General features: G+C 38.1%; 1 protein-coding gene across 19 annotated transcripts in view; it reads right to left on the bottom strand.

Moving 5' to 3' along the window:
- Positions 1–22196, bottom strand: part of NRXN3 (neurexin 3) — a 947214-nt gene that overhangs the window by 91861 nt on the left and 833157 nt on the right. For 14 of the 19 annotated variants that reach the window (XM_085225422.1, XM_085225425.1, XM_085225424.1 and 11 more), the window contains 2 exons: positions 17873–17932; positions 16239–16546 (listed from right to left, as the gene is read on the bottom strand). In XM_085225422.1, coding sequence (XP_085081548.1) covers positions 16239–16546; positions 17873–17932 — 368 coding nt within the window. The remainder of the gene's footprint in view (positions 1–16238; positions 16547–17872; positions 17933–22196) is intronic. The other 5 variants (XM_085225416.1, XM_085225427.1, XM_085225417.1 and 2 more) reach the window with 1 other exon arrangement.

The raw sequence follows: 22196 nt of genomic DNA, 5'->3' as shown, positions 1-22196 counted from the left end.
GAAGGATTAGGAGTTTTCATGAATAGTGCTTGCAGGATCCTTAGCCAGGATCATGTTATGAGGCAGTCAATCTTCACACTCTGGGAATCAGCAGTCAGGGACTGTTCAAGAAAAACAGAGCGTACATATGCGAAAGTAGGTGCATTGGGTAGGTAACAGTGTTCTCTTAAACCGTCTGCCCATTTCAGGATCTCACCTACTGTCTGTTACATCACTCAAACTGGGAGCAGCCCTGCAAGGCAGATGCCTCCCATTCCCTCAAGGGAGTAACTTTATCTCTGCACTTTGCAAACCTGCTAGAAGTGAGAAGGACACAGCTTTTTCAAAGGGGAAAGGTATCCTGGAGGACTCCTAGCATTTGTGGCACTCAGAAAAACAATACCACGTCCATGATTAATGAGTAAGCTTTGTATTCAGCTGAATTTGCAATAAACAAAGGTGTAAGCACTGAAAAAGTAGTGGATTTGTAGAAGAGCTGCAAAAGAAAGGAGAAAGACAGTGTGGTGTGATGTAATGGCACAAGGTGGGAGAAAAAAAAGGAATCAGGGAAAAAAAAAAAAAAGAAGCAAGCAGAGACAGGGAAGGTTAAGGCAGAACCCTGACAGTCTAGCGATGGTACTATGAATTCTTTGGGGAAAGACAGCTGCCACTGACAGCATGTAAATGCTTCACAGCAGAGAGGCTTCAGAAAGCACAGAGGAGGTCATTCAGAAGTGCACCATGTCTCAGAAAGCCTTTTTTTAATTTAGGAGAAAAAATCCAGAGTTTGACACGAATGGTTTTTCTTTGATATGTTTTCCAGGTCTAAAGATAAAGACAACACAGAGGACCAGAAAGCACATGTGAACTCATCTTTTTACAGAAGCCTTGAACAGCACAGCAAGCATCTCAGCCTTAGCAAGAAGACCTGGCAGATATGCCATTTGAGGTGTATTTTAATCAGAAACACTGCTCTCCTGGGCAGGAAAATAATTAGGCTCACCTGACTTTTCTTTTTTAAAGAGAAAGAAAGCCCCCAGAAGCCCAAAGATTTCAGCCTGGTATAGAAGGAGCAATGAATAAACCATTCTCATGAGATACCAACTTGGTCTATGAGGTCAAAGCCACAGAACATTTTAATGAAAATCCTTGACAACTAATGAAAATCTTTCACTGGTTCAAGAAGGACTTCAAAGTTGCAGAGCTGCCACAGAAAAAATAGCACTCCCAGAAATAAGTTATTAGGTGAATACACCTAGGGAAATGGATATTCTGTTGAAGCAAGTACCATATTCCATTGAAAGCTTTGGATATGTATTTCCATTTGGCACCACAGAATGTAATGCTATGCAGAGAAACTTCAAGAAGGCATCCATTACAAGGGCATTGAAATATTGCCAAATTTAGAAATAGCCCCATATACAGCAAAAAGCTCTGACAGACACTGTTTTTGACTCTTGAGGCAGTGGTTTAAGATGAAAGCATCCCTAGCTGTTTGCCTCATCCACCAGTCAGAGGTTAGAACCTTGCAGCAAGGGCAGTGAAGAATGTGTGTCTCTGCCTCTCTATCTCCATTTTGGGAAGCAGCAAACAGTGCAACCAGCTCATCTAGCACTGAGCACAGCCTGTGACCTGAAGCAGCTCAGTACAAGTATATTTCCTAACCTGTCAGTTCTGCCAGGAGACAGCTTAAAGGAGTAAGTGGAGATGTTTGAATATAAAACTGCAATATTTAGTAAGGGAAGTCTTTGAGTCCCAAACATTTATGATTTGCTTTCTCTCTGATTCTGCCACTGAAGCTGGCCACTTGTGCCAATCTTGAATCCTAGCTCTGCCTCTGAAAATAGATGCAGTATAACTACTTAGCAATAAAATCATGTTAATCTGAAGTCACGTGTGAACTAGTTTGTCTGAACTAAAATGTTCTACTTCTCAATAATCACTGTGGCAAACTAGTATGGAAAAGACTTTCCAGTGCCTGAAAGGATTTACACCTGACTTGGACATTGCTTCACTGTTGTCCAGACCTACCTCACTTTTCTTGGAAAACAAAAAAATTAAAAATTAAAAAGAAAATCTATTGTCTCTGTGGAAAAAACCTCTTTGTGCAAGTTAAGAAGATACACAAAGCACAGACAGAAAATGCAGATGAGAAGGATTCTCTCATGTCAGAAGGCGCCATTGTTGAGGTTAGAAAACCATCTTATTGAGATAATTTGACTATTCAGCAACCTTTTTTTAAAATATGCAATTTTTATTAAGGGGTGGTACCCTGATGCAAAGACAACTGAGTTAATTGTTTCTATATGCTTTTGCTCATGGCCATAGTAAATGCATCTTCATTGAACAGCACTGCTGGCTTAGTTATGCACTATTAAACAAGAATGAGGTGCTATTGTATAATTAGCATTCCTCAGATACAGGTTTATAAGGTGCTTTGGAGAGAAATTTTGTTAATATTGTTTTCATTAATGTTAGCAGACTCACACAATGCTCCAATAGGCTCCAGATCATCTATCCGTCCCAGAGGCTGAAAATTTCAGTCAAGGGATTCTGAAATTCACACATTTATCTTGCTACAGAATAAAGAATCAAAGATCTACTTACTGAGATTTAGCTAAAGGGGCTGCTTTAGAAAACTCCCTCTAAATGGCATCAACTGAATTAAAAATTTCCCTAAATTACATGCAAGAAGGAAAGCAAGTTCTGAATTGAGAACAAGAATGACTGAATACCTGTGTACATTTAGATGCCAAATAAGGTCAATCAAGTTAGAACTGGTTTCACCGAAGCTGCCAGGTGGATTACAGCCCAAATGTCACTGTTCTGTCCAAACAAGAATTAGGCCAGATGAATTAAAATAGACCAGAAAAGGCAACCAAAAGAACATGGTCCTGTTAGGTAGGAATCAGTATAAGCAATGATGAGAAAAAACATTGTCCAACTATGAACACCGTATCAGAGTTATAGGAGAGTCCATGTCTCTTTTAGGGTATAAGTGAACAACTTCCAGTAGCAAGCAGTTATGAGCATACCCTTCTTCAGTTATGTGAACTTATTGCTATAGGATTACTTGGTGTTTTCAGAAGGAACAATCATTTTCACAAGAAGAGGCATCTCTTCTAATATTCTACAGAGCTGGCTACCAGATTTTCATGTATTATCAGAGAATCATAGCATGGCTTACCTTGGAAGAGACTTTAAAAGAACGTCAAGCTCCAGTGTGGACAGGGTTGTCAGCCACTAGATGAGGCTTCCCAGGACCCCATCCAGTCTGACCTTGAACACCTCCAAAAATGGGGTATCTGCAACTTCTCTGAGCAACCTGTTTCAGTGCCTCACCATTCTCTGAGTAAAGAATTTATTCTTATAAATCAAATCTAAATTTCCCTTCTTTTTGTTTAAAGCCATTCACCCTTGTCCTATCACTATAAGACTGTAAAATGTTGGTCCTACTTCTAACTTTATAAGCTGCCTTAAAGTACTGGAATGTTGCAAAGAGGTCTCCCCACAGCCTTCTCTTCTCTAAGTTAAACAAGCCCAGTTCTCTCAACTTCTCTCCATAAGAGAGGTGCTCCAGCACTCTGATCATTTTTGTGGCCCTCCTCTGGACTCATTCCAACAGCTCTGCATCTTTATTTTGTTGGAGATCTCAGGCCTGGACACAGTACTCCAACAGGGCCTCACAAGAAAATAGTAGAAGGGAACATTAACCTTCCTCACTCTGCATGCCGCATTTCTTTTGATGCAGCCCAGGATGCAGTTGACTTTCTAGGCTGCAAGTGCACACTGTTGGCTCGTGTGCAGGTTTTCATGCACCAGGTCCCCTAAGTCTTACTCTGAAAAGATGCTCTCAATTAATTCTTCTCTCAGAGGATATATATACATGAGATTGCCTTGACTCAAGTGCAACACCTTGCACTTGGCCTTGTTGAAACCTCACTAGGTTCACGTGGGCCCACTTATCAAGCCTGTCCAGGTCCCCCTGGATGGCATCCCTTTCTTCTATTGTGTCAACTTGCACCACTCTGCAGACCTGTTGAGGGTACACTCAGTCCCACTCTCAACCATTAATAAAGATGTTGAAGAGCACTGGTCCCAAAACAGACCTCTGGAGAACACCACTTGTGATTTGCTCTAGCTAGATGTAGAGCTATTGACCACAACCTTCTGTAGCCATCCTACCACCTCCTTATCCACTGAATAGTCCACCCTTCAAATCCAACTCTCTGCAATTTAGGGGTAAGGATGTGGAGTGGGATTATATCAAAGGCCTTGCACAAATCCAGGCAGACAACATCAGTCATCTTTCCTTTGCTCATCAGTGCTGTCTCTCCATCAGAGAAGGCCACCAGACTTGCCAGGCACAATCTGCCCTTACTAAAGCTATGCTGGCTGTCTTAGACCACCTCCTTATTTCACACGTACCTTAACATCTCTTTCAGGAGAATCTTCTCCATAATCTTCCCAGATGCAGACGTGAGGCTAGTCAGACTGTAGTTCCCTAGGTTTTCCTTTCTTCCTTTCCTAAAAATGGTAGTGGTATTTCTCTTTTCCCAGTCATCAAGGACTTCACTTGACAGTCACAACTTTTCAAGTATGATGGAGAGTGACTTGTCAATCACATCAACCAGTTCCTTCTGGACCCTGGGATGCAAATAATTGGGCCCCCATAGATTTGTACCCATTCAGCCTCATGAGAAGGTCTCAGACTTGCTCTGCTCCTAGAGTTGGAGGGATTTTGCTCCCTCAAACCCAGCTTAGAAATTCAGGGACACAAGAGGCGTGGGAAGCCTGACTGCCAGAGAAGACCAAGACAAAGAACTTGCTGAGTACCTCAGCCTACTCCATGTCTGAAGAAGTCAGTGCTCCCTTCTCATTTATCAGAGGCGAAGGAGTGTGTACTCTCTATCTCTTCTGACCAATGTACCTAGAGAATCCTTTCTTGTTATTTTTCATATCCTTTGCCAAGTTCAGTTCCATATGTGCCCTAGCTTTCCAGATAGCATCAATGCATGTCCAGACAGTATCCCTATAGTCTTTCCAGGCCACCCATCCTTGCTTCCACTGCTTACACTTTTCCTTCTTATCCCTCCAGCAGATCCTTGCTCAGCTATGCCAGTTTTCTGTCTCCTCTGCTTGATTAATATGTGTATTGCTGGTTTCTAGGGTAAGTATATAAATGTTTTTTCTCCTCAAAATCTTAGTCTGAACTTATGGACTATTAGATGGGCTACCAAGCTGAAAGTCTTTCAAATGCCAAGGCAATGTGGGTGACAAGTACTGTAATTTGCCATATGGAATTTGGCTGTAGATATGGATGCTACTAATCACTCAATATCTTTTCCATAATGCCCATTGAAAGAGATGACATATTACTGCTTTATCACTGCCACAATTCATTGCCACCACCAGGGTTGCCTCTCAGCTTCAGATGGTCAAAGTAAGGAAAGAACAGCTAATAACGGAAAGAAGTTAAACAATCTCCAAATGCTCCTGATCTTCAGCTACTGTTGTCATTAAAGTAGTCTAAATAGAAGACAAACAGTCAGTAAATTCAGAGTGACCAAGACTAAAAGAAGCAGAGGAAAAGTCAGTTTATGCCACTGTCTCCTTTTGCTTCTAGAATGATCCTTGGTGTTGTAAACAGCTATTTACATCCTCTGTTCTGTTCTGTCTGCAGCTCTTTCAAGGAAGGTGATTGCACTGTCCTCCTTTCATCCTCTTTCTCCTCTCACAGCAGAAGCTCTGATGCCATTTAATTTTCTAATCCTCTGGCAGCCTCTGATGTCCAGACTTCACTACTGCAACAGTAACCAGAAGAGCACAAATTCCTGCCAAAACCTCAGCAGAAGAGGTCCCCAAATTCCATAGAGAAAATAACTGAGTAAGTGAGAGGTAATTTAGATTCAGAATCTGAGCCAGAGACCTAGTTCGTACTGTAGAACAAACTGTCAGAAATGAGGAAGACTGCAGGGCTGCAGTTCCCTCCAATTGCTACAGCATCTCCTAAGGAGAAAGAAACATTGCAGATTGTGCTTGTTAGCAATCCACCTCCAAGATCTTACCCTCGTTTCCAACTTCTTCCTTGCCTCTTCCCAGGGAACACATGGAGCAGGAGATAACGCCATTTCCTTGGCTTGAGTTAAGGAAAGATAAAGCAAACAACTTGCAACCATTAACAGGCAATCTGAAAAGCACCAAACCTTTTCGAAGCAAACTGTAAGTTGTTCTTTGTTCTTGCCAGGGTAACAAATGTTACAGCCAAACAACTAGAAATTTCTCTGCTATGCTTGAGTCCACAAACAGAAGGACAATGTGTAATCAGCCATCTGAGCACCAAAGAATTATTCATATTTAGGCAAGCAACAATGCTTTCCAATTAGTCTGAAATGAGGTGGGGGAAGAAGCCCTCTGCAAGCTCTCACCACCATTGATCTTTCTGAGCCACTGTTGAGATCTTTCTAAGCCATACGCACAGGCCTCCACACAGCACACTGCATATAACCATCTTCCTTCCTCCTCCCATCTTTACCTACGCTTTCCACCATGCCACATCTTTTTATATCAAGCAGCTGAAAATCCTTCCCAGTATTCCCAGTATGTTGTGTCCATCACAGTGAAACAAACCTGGGCACTGGAGATCCACATGCTAATGTAAGCGTTAATAAAAAGAGAGAGCATTGCTCCAGCAGAGAACAACAGGATTCTCTGCTGCTTAAACTAAGAGCTAAGATAATTGTGCCGAAGCTTTGGACTCTCATTTGCAAGTCTTGAGTCTACCCAGCGAAGACAGAGAACATTATGCCAACAGTGAAAAGTGATGAAAAAGAGCACTGATCATATGAAAATATGCTCCTATAGTAGAGATACCAAGTCACTCTTTTAATCTAATCTCATTTTTGGTACCTATCATAACAATCTCAGCAAGAGAAAGAATATATTTAAAAAACAAGTGGCTGCATTTGTTAAAACAATAAAGAAATAAGGAGAGAGGAAATATGATCCTTAATCCCAAACAAATTATTACTATTATAGGTGCTCCTTTCTGCATGTGTCTTCTCAATGGGAAAACAAAATAATGAGCATGAAGTACACATGAAGCTTAGAGAAAGCATATAGCAAGTTCTTCAGTAGCAAAAATTACGCATAGTGCCACAGTTCAATACCCATGCCTGTTTGGGTCATAGCTTTTTCTTTAAGTACGCTTTTTTAAGGTCCTGAAGAAGCAAGACAATTAAGATTCATTCCTATTCACTCTGAAGACAGATGTTCTACTTAAATCTAAGTCATACCAATTCAAATAATTTATTTTTTTGTTTTGTTTTACGGATCAGAATAAATTTTCTGCTCTGTGCTGTATGGATCTGTAGGATCAAAGCTAGAACTAGAGGGTCATAGCACCACTATGAATAGATAATGCTAAGGACGGGGCAGAAGGGAGGGAGGGAGAATACAACATTTGGGGGGAATTTTCAGAGTGTTATCCATATTATCAGTATAGTGCCTATAAACTTGTCTATGAGACAGAACAAGGACCGATATATCCTTTTGTTTTTTTCCCCCCCATCATATAGGGAAAATAAAAAACAATATAGAGAAGACGCTTGTTGACAGCTTTTATGCGAAGGACCTGCACTTAGAAACCAGTAGGTTCCTGGTTCAAGACCAGTGCTGACAGCACTACAGCCTCTTGTTTTTCTAGGTAAAATGCCACAATCCCACAGCAGCTCAGTAATTCACTACCTTCCTGCAAAATTCCCGTGTTCCACTTGCTGAGGCCTGGCCCACCCATTCATCTTCCTGCCACCAAATCTGCTCTGAACTCTTCTCATTCTTGCTGTGTCAGTACATTAGGTTCTTTTAACAGAAGGAAAATATATTAAAGAAATAATAAATTGATAACGATAGTCTAAGAAACACATATTTCTTTCTCCATATTTCCCCTCATTTGATTAGTGTCCCAGTAAGAGCAGCATTAATCACTGGGGAAGTAGTTGAAAGATAAAAACCAATTTGAATTTTGCTGTGTGCTACTGAGTATGTGTGTGTGTGCTCAGGCAGCAGGGAGGGAGTTAGCAGGATAATCTGTCATTTTGTATATTTATGCTGTTGGAGTCAGTCGGGACTGGTTCTCCATTGTTACCACAGATTAAAATCAGTCATGTCCTTACAGTTTCATTGGAGGTCATCTTTCAGAAAAAAAGGACACTATAATCAAGTTAAATTGAAACTATTTGAGCAAATCTCTCTATATGGCTTGGGCATTGAGGATATCACTTGAATCTTAGAAGTACAGCATGTTTTTCTCCTTACCTGACCTGACTCTTTGTACATTAAAAGTGAGTTTTCCTGCTCCAAAGCAGTTAACAGAAAAAAGCTGTAGCAAATGAGGATAAGAGGTGGTTTTCACATGGTGTTATTAAAATGTATGACAGTTCAACCCAGCCTGACTGTGCACTACTATGGAAGAAGCCATGAGTCTTCAGAGTAGGGTTGCCAACAGCCCTACTGAGATGAGTCCCTGCCAGCTTGGCAAAAAAAAAAGACTTCCCTTTATCCATAACAAAGACAGAGATTGGCAAAAGGACAGATTAAAAAGTAGAAGAGTGGCTATTAAGCCATATGGATAACAGTACCTCTCTTCTCCAAATCTTTGTCTCATCAAAATAGAGTTGCCTAAAGCATCATCCTACTGTTTCTAGCCATGTCACTCTTCACATTTAAGTCTTGCTGTTTCCTTCCCATATCTTTATGAGAAAGATATATCTTGTCCACTGGATCTTATTTCCTTTTCTATAGCTCAATAGTTATTTTTTCTCTATTCATTTTGATAGATTTAGCCACCAGGGTATTCCTAACATTCCCTACTCTCTGGCTCAGGACTCCTAACAAATTATCACTATGCCTGGAACTATCCTTACCCACAGTATTTCTTTAGGTATGCCCAATCTAAGTCACAGTAAAAGAGGCAGCATAGCACCAGCAGAAAACCTCAAAGCAATAAGAGCAAAGAGGCAAAAAGACCAAATTTTCTCCAAAAATACATTCTCAGACAGCACAAGGGGAACATCTGCAATACCATGGAAACTGGAATCCAAGTCCTCACCACTCAGGCTTTATTTTTCTGCAGAAATTTTGTAACAAACTGTAAACAAATTCTTATCTTAAAGATTATAATAGAAGTAATTATTGCAGTCAAAATGAATTACATCCCACTGGCTCTTAAACTGTCTAAAGGAGAATAAAAAGTAATAGTAATTACATAACTCATCTTCCTAATAGTTATTTTTATGAGACATACGATGATAGACATATCTTGTAAATTAGCAACAATTAATCTACAGATGTGTCCATCTACCTACAGATGAAACTAGCAAAATCCTGTTTTTTGCTAGTTAACAACATCATAAAACCCTGTGCATTAATTAGGTGATTTCAGAAAGTGGATCTGTCACAACAGCTTAGATATTTTTCTAAATTCAACACAGTCATCCATACATAAGTTAGGAAAGGTAAGAAGTGCATTTCCACCTCTTAGCCAGTCTTGTAAAAAAAAAAAAAAAAATCCAAATGGAACTGTATGCACTGGAAGCTTTCTGGCAGTGTCTGCAGCTTCTAGGCATTTTCCTTATATATGAAAATAGCAAGCAGAGCAGATATACTCTAACAATATGTGATCCAATCCTACAACTATATTTGAACTACAACCATTCATTCTACATCATTTATTCCTAACCAATTGCTTTTGCAGTACTGGAAGTCTTCATCGCACATCGTTGCTGCACAACTAGCCTAGAACAAAACACTTTTTCTATACTATCATTTTGCTTGTGATCAAATGTATGGTCAACTATAATAACCTTAGTTCCTGAATACTGTATTTCAGGATTTCAGATTTTGAAAACAATCTTCCATGTAACTTACAAGAATCCATTCTGGCAGGGCAAATGACATGTTTAAATGCACAAATGGATAATGTGCCTTAAAAAAAAAAGTGCACAGTGATGTTATTAAGAGTACTTTCTGAGAAATGAATGCCTGCCTGTCTTAAGAAGATCCACATCAGTTTACTAGAGCTGTTATTGCAGATTCTTATCATTTTATTACAGAAAAGAATATGCATTTGGTCACCTGAAATCAAGGGAATATTTCAAGTAGCTCTTGTCAAGAAGACAAGAAATTTTACCAGCGAAAATCTAAAAAAAAGGTTGAAATTTCTAGAAAAGCGCTAGCCCAGGCCTCTTCCTCACATATTAGTCCAACATTTCATTTAAAAAATTCATAGTAGAGCAGAAATTAGTGGCTGTTTCAAAACAAACTGATATTTTACTACAAGTCCCTTACGGTTGTTCCTATCTGCATGTTTAAGACAATGTAAACTCAATCATTGTACAAATCAATTAGCTGACTCAGCCCTTTCTTAGCCTGAATAAATAGAAAATGTGGATTCTCAATAGGACCCACAGAGAAGTGGCTCAAGAAACTACACGACAATATCACTACATGAAAACAGCTTAACCAAAGTGAGTATAAGTCATGTGCTGAGAAAACATTGTGTGCACCAAATTGTGACACTCAAGTTTGCTACACACATCAATGAAGTCTCTCCAAGGAGTCATGCAAGAGTTATCTCCATTTGGAACTCACAATAGTTATCAAGTTCAATGTTCAAATAACACTGCTGATAATGTTAATAAATGACAGCAATCATCAGCACATAAATGAGCTGTTTTACAAATGCAATGATCTGTGCTAGTGTAATTGTGCTTAGGAGAATTACACAACTAAGTTTATTCCTACTGTCAGTACCTGTTAGCACCTGGAAGCATAGGCAGCTCAGAAGAATAATAGTACAGTAAAATTATGTTCTCTTTTTGGATGGGTATTGAAACCCTGGATCCAGAAGTGCAGCACATGTATCTTCCGCAGAAGGTGAATGAAATAATGAAAATATAAGGATCATATTTCAAATTATAAGAGGTAATTTGAATATCCTGATCACTACATCAATAAATATAATTTACCCTCCCTCCAGCTTCCAAACCACATTATGATCATATCTCTTCAGAAAAGATGTGACATTGAACAGACAAATGTTATTTCGTGTATTATGCTGCTGAAATGTAAATCTATGATCTCACTCAATAAGGTTGCTGGTTAGAGGAAAGGATGCTAATCTGAAAGAAAGTACAAGTCAGAATCTCTGGTCTCTTTACAAAAAAAGCAGTTCAGGAAAAAGCAGAAAAGGAAGGATGAAAGCCAGACCATCTAATTCTCAAGCAGTACCAACAAGGCAATAAAGTCCAAATTTAAAGCAGACAATACGAAAAAGGTTTTTTTTTTCATTAGAACTTTACAGTCTTTGAATGAAAATGTCACTAGTGACTTATAAGAAGCAAAAAGTAAATTAAAGACCAATTTATTTCCCCATAAGCTATTATCGATGAGTATTAAAAAAAGTACTTTGGGAAGATCAAAGAGTGACACAACTGTATTTGTCTTAGTTGACTGAAAATGTCTAATTAGACTGACAAATCTGTGCTATTTTCCTTTGTGAGATACACAGAAAAAAGGAATTTAGCCTGGACCTGCATATTCTGGAAAGACATTAATCAAGATTATTGGAGAGCCTCCATCTAAAATAAATTTAACAGGCTGGAAGGCATAATGGTTAAAATCAAAGGTTGAGAAACTTATTCTGAGACATACCAATGGCCTGGACAGTCTACATGGATAATGGGTAGAAATCCACATCTATTCTTTATAAAAGAACATTCTGCATACTATATGTCATACACTGTCATGTTGTCACTTTAAGATCACATCTGAAAACACACAAATAATTTATTCTTTTAAACTCCAAGCTACATTTGAACAGTTTGGCAAGCATCATTATCCTTATCTTGGTACAAGAAATTAAGACATGCACCAGAACTTCAATAGAGTACGTATCTTGTGCTTCCTCATGGACAGCATAATCATAAAATCATGGAATCCTTACAGTTGGAAGGGACCTCTGAAAGCCATCTAGTCCAACTATCCTGCAATGAAAAGGGACATCCACAGCTAGTCAGCTAGTTGCATGAGGCCTTATGCAGCCTCTCCTTGAAAGTCTCCAGAGGCAGAACATCCACCACATCACTGGGCAATAATCTATCTGATCTCCCAGAAAGGTACTGATTTCTTTTCCACATAAATTTTTCCATGGTTTTGGTCTTATGACCCCAGCTATCCAAGCCATGGAGCAGACATATTAGGGTCAGTGAGCCCTAGAACCTCCAGAAGCTTATCTGAAGCAGATCTCTTTTTATTTTCCTTCAGGACACTCGAAAAGATATTTGATTCACAGACACATTCCTATCAGCAATTTTACTACCATGAAGTTATACATCTCACCCATTTCTCACATAAATTCTTCTTCTCTTCCACTAAACTGAGTTTCATTTCCTTGCAGAAATAGTATACATTTTGAAATATAATTAAGTTATAGATATTTTAAGTATTAACATTACTGCCACATGATATTTCCAGTAACATTTTTCTTTGCTTTGGATGTTTGTTTAAAACTATATCCTACGTCTGGGAGCTTAACAAATTGTTTAGTATGTCACTGGTCTGTGTATATGCAGTGTATTTTTAAAGCATTTCATTTTCCCATTTTCATTAAGTAAAACTGTGGTCAAAAACACTACGGGCAGTGTTAACAAATTGCAGGAGATATTATGATGTACACTACAAACAGAAGAAATCTTTGCAGTTATGCTGTTTTGCATTTACTAACAAGTGATACATAAATCCAAATCCTACTTGTTGTTTTGGATTTTGTATCACTTTGGGATGATGGATCTTGAATTTTGCACAAGCTTTATATACATTTCAAAAAGGAGAAGTTTCAACTTCTTACATATGAGAATGCAATTCAAATAGCAAAGACTGCTCTAATACAGTAATAATAATTATTTAACCTTATTTTTCAGATTAGGTATTGGATAGTTTTCTTTGTATCTTAGTTGGTATTTCTGCAATGAATCAGAATGCTTCTATGCTAAGTAGTGTACTCACGCAGAATAAAAAGTTCATTTTGAACTCACAGAGATTTCAATTTAAGTATAAAACATTATATTGCAGATACGTACAGGTAAATTGAATAAAAGTAAAGAGAATAAAGGGATGAAAAATGTGATAATATTGATCAGCTTGATAAACAGCTGTCCCAGAACATCATCAGCATAACCACTGAAAACTTTTTCAACCACGGTTAAAGGAAGGTTTCATTGACACTGGAAGTAAAACCTAGTTCTGCCTTGCAAATGGTAATCTGGAAGCAGAAAGATTCTTATGATCAAATTTAACAAGCCCCTCCCCCAAAAAATAACAATGCTGATAAGCATAGGAAGGGAAGGGGCTAAACAGAAAGGCCTTGAAAGGAAAGAAAAAATATTTACTTCTGAGGAAAATAGGGAAGAGAAGCTTGAGTAGGGTAATAACTAACTGCACATAGCCCCAGGTGGCTATATTTAACATTCCCCAAAGAACAAACTCATTCTATTTGATTTTTCTACCACTTATATCTCAAGTTGTAAGCAGGCCTGACAATGGTAATGTCTAACACTAGCAAGATAAAATAACCATTAGGCATCTCAAAACCACAGCTGAAGATACTGCCCAAAAAGAAAATGACAATTTCTTCTCACTTTTACTGCAGAAATAATGCATTGCAAGCTGACAGAATCAAATTCTACCAAAAGTAAGGAAGAAAGTAGAGCCATTTGTGCTGTGGCAGCAATAAAATGTCCCAGCATTGAAATGCAGAAACTTGTAATGGAGATACATATTGACTTTTATCTTGCTTTCAGTGGGCAGCATGAAGTGTCAAAGAGTTATTGCTTTAATATCATCTAAGATGAGACCATTTGTTGTGGTGCATGTGTATCCAGGAAATCATTGCTCTAACCATGTTTTTAGAAGCAGTTTGACACTTTATTAAATCTTCTTGATGCACTTTCAGCATACAGTGGTCTCTATAGGCCCACTGAACTACCACGTAGCTTAGGCAGGAAGCTTTCTGGAAGATTTCCTCATCAAATATTGCAGGGTGATTTCCAGCTTCACTCAGACCACTAAAGTCCAGTACTACTCTCTGTTACATTCCTATAGCTAAACGCAGTTCTTTTACCTTTATAAATCATAGAAAATCTCCAATAAACTACAGTAACAAGAGCAGGATCTGGTCAACACTTCATCCTTCCGGAGATGTAATCATACAAAAATTTTCTTTAAAATTAGAGTAAGCCTTTGAGGAGAAGGAGCACTAATTCTTTCACAGTTTATGACAAACAGGGAAGAAACTCTTATTTGGCTGAAACTTTTACAAATGATTACTGAGTGTTTGAGTCTCAAAATTCAATCAGTCTCAGTCCTGCCACCAACTGGATGTAGTGCCAAAGTTGTTGGGGCAACACTAAAACTTGGCTTGAAATTCATTTTTCTGCAGCAGCAAAAATAACTCACAGAACTGCAGAACAGTTGAGGTTGGAAAGGATCTCTCTTTCCATCTGGTCCAATCCCTGTTCTAATGGGAACATTCAGAGCAGACTTGGTGGCTTTTAAAGATCTCCCTTTCAAGAATGGAGACTCAAAATTATTTGCTCACTCTCACAGTGAAAAAATGCTTCCTGATGCTCAGACAGAACCTACAGTTATCAGTTTGTGCTGGTTGCCTCTTATCCTATCACCAGGTACCACTGAAAAGAGACTGTCTCTGTCTTTTTTATATCCTCCTTTACTGTATTTGTTCACATTGATAAGATCCCCTGAGCCTTCTTTTCTCCAGGCTGAATGGTTCCAGCTCTCTGAATTTCTCCTTGTAGGATAGATGCATCAGTCCCTTAGCCACCTCGGAGGCCGTTTTGTAGACCCTCTCTAGTAGTTCCATATCTTTTTTATGCTTGGGAACCCAGAACTGAGCACAGAACTGTGGGTGCGGCCTGACCTCCTAATATAGTTAAGAGGACAATATTGTGTTTTCATACCCTGTGACCAGTACTAGATTAAAAATAAAGAGAATAGCCATATATACACAAACACAACCAGTAACCGATGAAATCTTCTGAAACAGTAGAAGACACATGTGTTACTTGCATGATTCCAGATTTCAAAGTACTTAATTTCATTAGGTCTTCCATTTCCAGCAGCATTAATTGTTTCAGAGGAGATGGAATCATTTACATTTTTTCTCTAACTACACAAAAATATACCTTTCTCTGGGGGTTTAATGAAGGCGCTCTGTGATCAGTTATCACTAGGTAGTGTCTCAGTCAGCGTACATTAGTGTCAACAAAAGCACATTACTTCTACTTGATGAGGATCGTATGTAAATAAAAATTTTAAAACGTACTTCATCCTAGTTGATAACATGATAGTATACTACTGAAATAATGATTTTCAAATACTAATCCACTATTCAACTGGTTATTTACATTATTCTTTAACCTATACACACAAGAAGAGCAAATATAAGGTTTTTATTTCTAATCAGTACCACCATCTGGCTATAACCAAATAAGTAGTTCAAAACCACTGTATTTTTAGGTACGAACACACTATGTTGGAACAATCAAGCCAGAATATCTGAGATCTGGCCAAAATATCTGAGATCTGTTTATCATAGGAATGTGTTTTACCAAAGATGCTGAAACTGCTCTATGTTGGAGCAACTTCATTTTGCAAGAAAGTGATCTAGATGGTGTTTTCTTCAAATTTTCTAAGGGATGGATGTAAAAGGAAAATGAAAAATGGCTCATCAATCAGGATGTAATGCTCCACTGCTTTTCTCTCCATTATGAACATCAGTGTTGCAGCAGTATATAGTATCGTAGTGATAAATAACCATACACACACCCCCCTTCAGGATTTGTTACTCTCTTAGCAATACATTTCACAGTCTATCCAACTCAAAAAACATTTAAAATCTTGTTCTAATTTTCTTTGGAGCAATTTTACTTACCTAAATGTGATTGCAGTTGAACAGGAGCAAAATCTGTTATTATTACATTATTATAAATATGTGTAATTCATTGAGTTTGTTCACCAACTCAAGAAGACAGCACACTGTGTGTTGACTTATCTTCACAAAAACATTACAATTAAGAGTATATAGATCATGATTCAGATAACAGTTCTGGTGAACTTACAAGTGAGCAGAGAAATGAGATTAGTTAAGAACCCAAGGAAACACACAAGACCAATAGACTCACCTGGATGCTAGGTGGTGAACGATTTTTTCGGGTTGTAGTGGTGGCCATTGTAGTTGTGGTTTCCATGACAGTAGTAGACATTTCTGGTGGCACAGATGTTGTGGGTGTTGTTCCCAAGATGGAAGGGACCTCCCCGACAAGACGGACACTTCCATTGATTTTAATGTTAGGGTTGTTCTCTGCTGCCATGTTCAACACTTTCAAGCCATTGTAATAGAGACCGGAGAGTTGGCCTTGGAAGAGACGCCCTCTGTCTTTTCCTCCTATGGCTATTTGCGCCTGGGTGTTGAAGATCGTTAACTGTCGTCCTAGTGAAGGGGGGTGGAACAACATTATTGCTAGACATTTCCTTTACTTTGTACCTTACATTGAATCCTGGCCAGAAATAATAGACAACAAAGAAGTAGATTCATTCTCAGTAGTGTTTACGAAGACTGTAGGGTAGAAATAGAACATGAAAATGTATTGCCTATGATTCATTAATAATAGAGATTATCTTGAAAGTAAGAACACCTGAACCCTCATCCATCCATAGCCACCTGTGCATCAAAAATCCAGAGGAGCTTTGATTCAGTCAGAAACTTGAACCCGCTCCTTTAGAGTTGGACCAGCCTTTAACTACTAAAAAGACTTCAATATGTGGCTTTTTTTCCCCACTATCAATTCAAATCACAGTACCTGTCAAGCTTTAACCCATTAAAAAAACCTTCCCTTTTGACTGGTCAAAGGGTGGAATTGTCTCATAAAACCACTTTTAACATTGCAAAGGCATTGAGGGGTGGCCTGAGGAGAGAACATCAGAAAAATTGATGGTGATCAATTGTGTTAATCACCATCTATACAGGGATTGTATGTGAAACTTAACATAGGCTTATTCATGATCTTCCACCTGAAAATTTTTTGTTGCAAAGGCTCACAAAACTAAAACCAGGAAAAAAGTGAACACTAACATATCATGATGTCCCTGAAAGAGCAAAGTTCTTAAAACAATAAGGATAACAACTACACCCCAGAAAGCCTTACACGTAAATCCCACTTACAGATGTTTACATTCAAGAGTAGGCAAATTAAGAGGTTTATTCAAGGTCACACCTTGAGTATTAGGAGTGGACTGATATAATATGTAATAAGAAATACACTTTTTAAAAAATAAATCCTTATAACAATTGCCAATTCTATTTTTGTAGGTCACTTAAATCACATTTAGCCTTGTCTGCTCTATAAATACTGCTTATGTCCCAGGCTGTACTAGAGTGATTATGCTAAAAAATAAATTGCTTCATGCAGTGCAAAGATAGTGCCTATAATTTCACTGTTCCTCAGAATATTAGGACCACACCAGCTGGAATCTATTGAATTACAAGAGAGACAGACTGGGCATTGCTTTGAAGGATTATCAAAACAGCATCAAGACAACCACCATTCAAATATTTTTGATCTCCTGCTTTTATGAAATTTGTACCATGTGTCCCCATCCCATTCCCGCTCCCCAGGTCTCACTCACCACTTCCTCTCTAGTCCACCCTGACTAGAAGTGCAAAAAGCCACCATGTAGCAAAGCACAAAGTATAACCCACTGCTCATTTATTCACAGACAGTGGTTAAAGCAGATCAAAATACAAGGGGGAGCTCACCAATTTTGGTGGTCGTCGTGGCAGGTCTCGAAGTCAAGTGGTGATGCGGTGTTGCATCATCTTATGGTGACAGGATGGACCATGGGGAAGAGAATGGGGACAAGAGAAGAAATGTATCTGAAAGGAGTTCCTGTCCCCAGAGAGGACCCTAGCTAACTGAGCAAAAGTGTATGAAGAGGTGCAACATATGGACACATGTGAAGGTGAGTTGCGCATCCCTTGTGCTCCTCACCCACAGATTTGTAAATGAAACACTAGGACTTGATCAGGGTGGAGGAACAGCACTGATGAAAAATGAGAAATAAAAAAGGAGGGCGCCCTTCCCCTGGAAAATGTTTAAACACTTGACGCAGCATTTTGCATCTTAGGATGTTTTAAACTTACCAGAGGATCTTTATGTATGTTAAAGCAATAAACATACACTGGAGCCACAAATTCCCAGCATGTAAAATCAGAGTCGTTTCTTTTTTTCTTTTTTTTTTTTTTTTCCCTCTCAGTCTTTCTGCTTGTCTATGAGGAGAATAGGATCCAGTAAAAATATCCATCAAAATGTACAGCTCTTTCAGTCCAACTCCCCTCAAATCTAGAGGAAGTTGTACTGTACACTGTAGAAGGCCAAACTTGTCATATACTATGGCCTCAGAGACTGATTTTCTTCCTAGTAGCTCTATCCTGTTGTGCATTAGATTTTCTAATGGATATGCTGCCAGTTCCTTACTTCACCACCTTCTGTTCTCCTTACATATTCCCTCTCCCTAGAACTACATTTCCTTCCATGCTGTTTCTGTCCCTACACACCCAGACACTTGATTTGTATTGTTCCATCCTTCTCACTTCACTTATGATACAGTGCCAAAAAATGGAGGTGAGGTGAATAAATAGCAGGGAATATAATCACCCATCTTCTTTCACTAATCTTGAAATGATACTCCTGAAAATGAAGGGAAAGTGCTGACTTTTCAAAACTTCCCAGTTCTACTCATTTTTTCTCCCTAAACCAAAACTGTCACTTTCTATCATCTTTTACCAAATGGAAAAGGGGTGGGCAATAGTGAGGAAGAATCTTTTCTTACTGCTCCAGGAGGAGAACTTCCTAAACCAGGGAAGAAAAGGGGTTCTGGCTCCTCCCATATTACTGGAGAATTATGGACCTACAAAGGATGTCATTCACTCTATTCACTCTAACCCAACCCCATAGTACATCTTTAGATATGTCTGTCATATCTTTTGTTGTTTTTTTTTTTTCAAAATGAGAAATTAGGGGGGAAAGGAGGAGAAGAGGAGAAGAGGAAAATCACTTCTCTATTTCCAGACTTTTTTCTGCATCTTCTAATGCTGACACCTTACACCAGGGAAATGGCCCCACTCCAGTAAAAAAAAAACCAAAATTTTGATTGTGAATTTTGGAGCTGTCCTTGTTCAGTAAGTGGACTGCCAGTTCTGGACGATTCATGCACTACATCATATGGTAAACACCGCAGACAACACTGGTACTAGAACTCTGTTTGCTAAAAGAACAATCACTTGATTGACTTATCTATAATATGTCATTCTTTGCTCTTCACTCTATGATGGTGTACACATGCATGAATAAAGACAACAGGGAAATGCATATGAAATGAGAGAATATCACTGAGAAAATGTACACATAATTCTGCCACCACCGACCTCTTCTAACCATTTTTTTGATTATATATTAGACCTTAATCCCCCCCTAAGTGAAATTTAGTGGGCTGCTGAATTTGATTGAGGAACTGTATTTATAAATTCTATTAAATGTGTAAGGGTTGTGAGCTTATACTCTATATTTTCCACAAAAAATTCTTCCCACTGCTTAGTGCCATAGTAGAGAAAAATGGCAAGTGTATTTTGTGTTTTTGAGGTGTTCTTTAAACATTCTGAGTAGTTCAAGTTCTCATTTGTTTGCTCTCTCATTGATTTCTTCATTTGGAAAGGTGAATACCAATAATAAGATTTCTCTGTGAAATTTCCTGAAATATAAGCTTTCTATAACGCTAGGAGAGATTTCAGGCCTGATTTTGCAAACCCAAATTCACATCAACAGTTCTTGCTCCAAAAGTGCAGCTGTTCACATCAATCAGACCTCTCACGTAAAAGGAATTTGCAGAATTAAGAGCTTCCAGAATCAGACCTTTTGTTGAGATGCATCTGTGACTTTATCAGCTCCTCATACTGCAGAACAGGTTATATCTGAATCTTAGCAAGCACCAGGTATTCTACTAATAAAATAATCTGGTTTTATGATATCTGAAATTGAACAATTTAGAATTTTTTTTTTAAACTCACAATCTCAGTGAAGTTAATAGTGCTTAGTGCTTTACTTATAACTCGTATAATTCAAGATTGTAGGTGCGTACCTCTCTGAATACTGTAAAAAATTTATAAAATTAAAAAAAAAAACTTCAACATTAATGATGTCACATCAGAAGGATGCTGCATTATATACATTTCATTATTATGAATTATATAATAGTGGTACCAAAATAATACCAAATCTATGGCATGAAAATACTCAATTAGAATGTGTTTAATCTTACCCCACTCAAGCCAAGAACTAACAATGGAAGACAGCTTTTCTGTATGTTAATTCATTTATGAATCTGTCTATTCCTCCACTCATCAGTTCATCTTATTCAATTTTGATAGTGAGCTATGCCTTTACTCATCATCTTTATACAGAAGGTATCCATGATTCAGTAAGTGTTGGATGGATGACCAGATGGATGAGCAGACTGGTGAACAGCTAGGTAAATTCTTCATTCTGATTTTTTGGGCTCTATATAATTTGCTGAAAAGGTCTATCTACATTGGAATGAAGGAACGAAGATGTATTATCACAGGTGTTGCACTGCATGATGCCATTTTCCTAATACGAAATGCGAAGATTGAATTTCCTTTCAGTCTGGGAAAATCACACCTCTATGCATCTAGCCTAAAATCATTCCTTGCTTCAAGTTTCTGGATTCTCAAATATTGTCTTTCAGACCCCACTGCATGTGTGATTGTCTTTTAACAAAGCATCAATATTCACAAAAGGTAGACTTCAATTCAAATCTTTAGGATGGCTTACAAAGGGAAAGTACCTTGGCATGCTTATAAGCTCAAACTTAGAGAAGCAGTGGCACAAAATAAATCAAAGAAAAAACTTGTAGAAAACCAGAAAGGAAAAAAAAAAAAAAAAAAAAAAAAAAAAAAGAAGAAAAAATGGATTCTCAAGCACATGAATAGCATCAAAGAATTCAACATGCATCCGTTTTAATAAAGTTGAGGCAATCACTGTCTTTAGTGTTAAAGGGACTTTAGGAATTCAAACTTACCAAGATTATCCACTGTTTAGTGTTAAGCTTTATTTATTTAATTTAGTTTGATCTTGTAAATTAACAGGGTAGCCCAATGAGATTTAATAAGCATTTTCTGTATACCTTTATCTAAATATCTTCTTACTAGCCAGCAGAAACAAATTGTTGCACGAAACCATGATGGTCAAAACATATTTCTGCTTTAGTTATACAATTTTCTTAGCTTTAGTTATAAGCACATCAGAGTTGTAGACCAAATCTGGAAAGTGGGCAACACTGCCAGCTGTCATTCAAATCAACAGGAACTGTGTGCATAGCACTTTGACGGATGAGATTCTTCAAAAAAAGATATTTTGACTGCAATTAGCCATATTTTTTATGGCCTTAACTTGATCCCTGCTGGCTAAATCAATTTTCTAATTCAGCTGTGGATAGAAGTTAAAAACAAAACACAGAATATATTTTTCCCATTGCACAAAATTTGATTTTTTTTCTTGGAAAATTTGGTAACACCCACAGACTAAGTCAACACAGAAAATGCAAGATTTGAGTTCAAAGGTCACCCATTTTTATCAGCAGTACTTTCTTTAAGGGAAATCAGAGAAGATTGTGTTCTGTTCTCCAAGGCTTGAAAGAAAGAAACTACCTGTAGTGATTTTTTAATTTAGATAACATGTTTAGTTTAGAAGGAAAAGAACCAGCATTACCAAGAGTCCAGCCTAAACCCTGCTGAAATCACTGAAAGTTATTATGCTATCTTCAACAAGCTTTGGAATGAGTTCTACATCCAAGATTTAGTCTTTCTCCAAACTCTTTATAAAAGAACATTACTGTTCTGACATAAGACACATTTCAGCTGATCACTGAAGGTATGTAGAATTCTTACTTAAACCAATTGGACTTTTGCATATTGGTAAAACTTTTGTTGAACTGAGGCCAATTACTTCAGAGAAGCTCACTAAAGATAATAGCAGTACCCTAGACTATGCTAGGGAAGAATTTGA

This window comes from Meleagris gallopavo, chromosome 5 (genome assembly GCF_905368555.1).
Source record: "Meleagris gallopavo chromosome 5, MGAL_WU_HG_1.1, whole genome shotgun sequence".
Classification (NCBI taxonomy): Eukaryota; Metazoa; Chordata; class Aves; order Galliformes; family Phasianidae; genus Meleagris; species Meleagris gallopavo.
The sequence above is the reverse complement of the archived record's forward strand: the minus strand, read 5'-3'. Positions and strand labels throughout refer to the sequence as shown.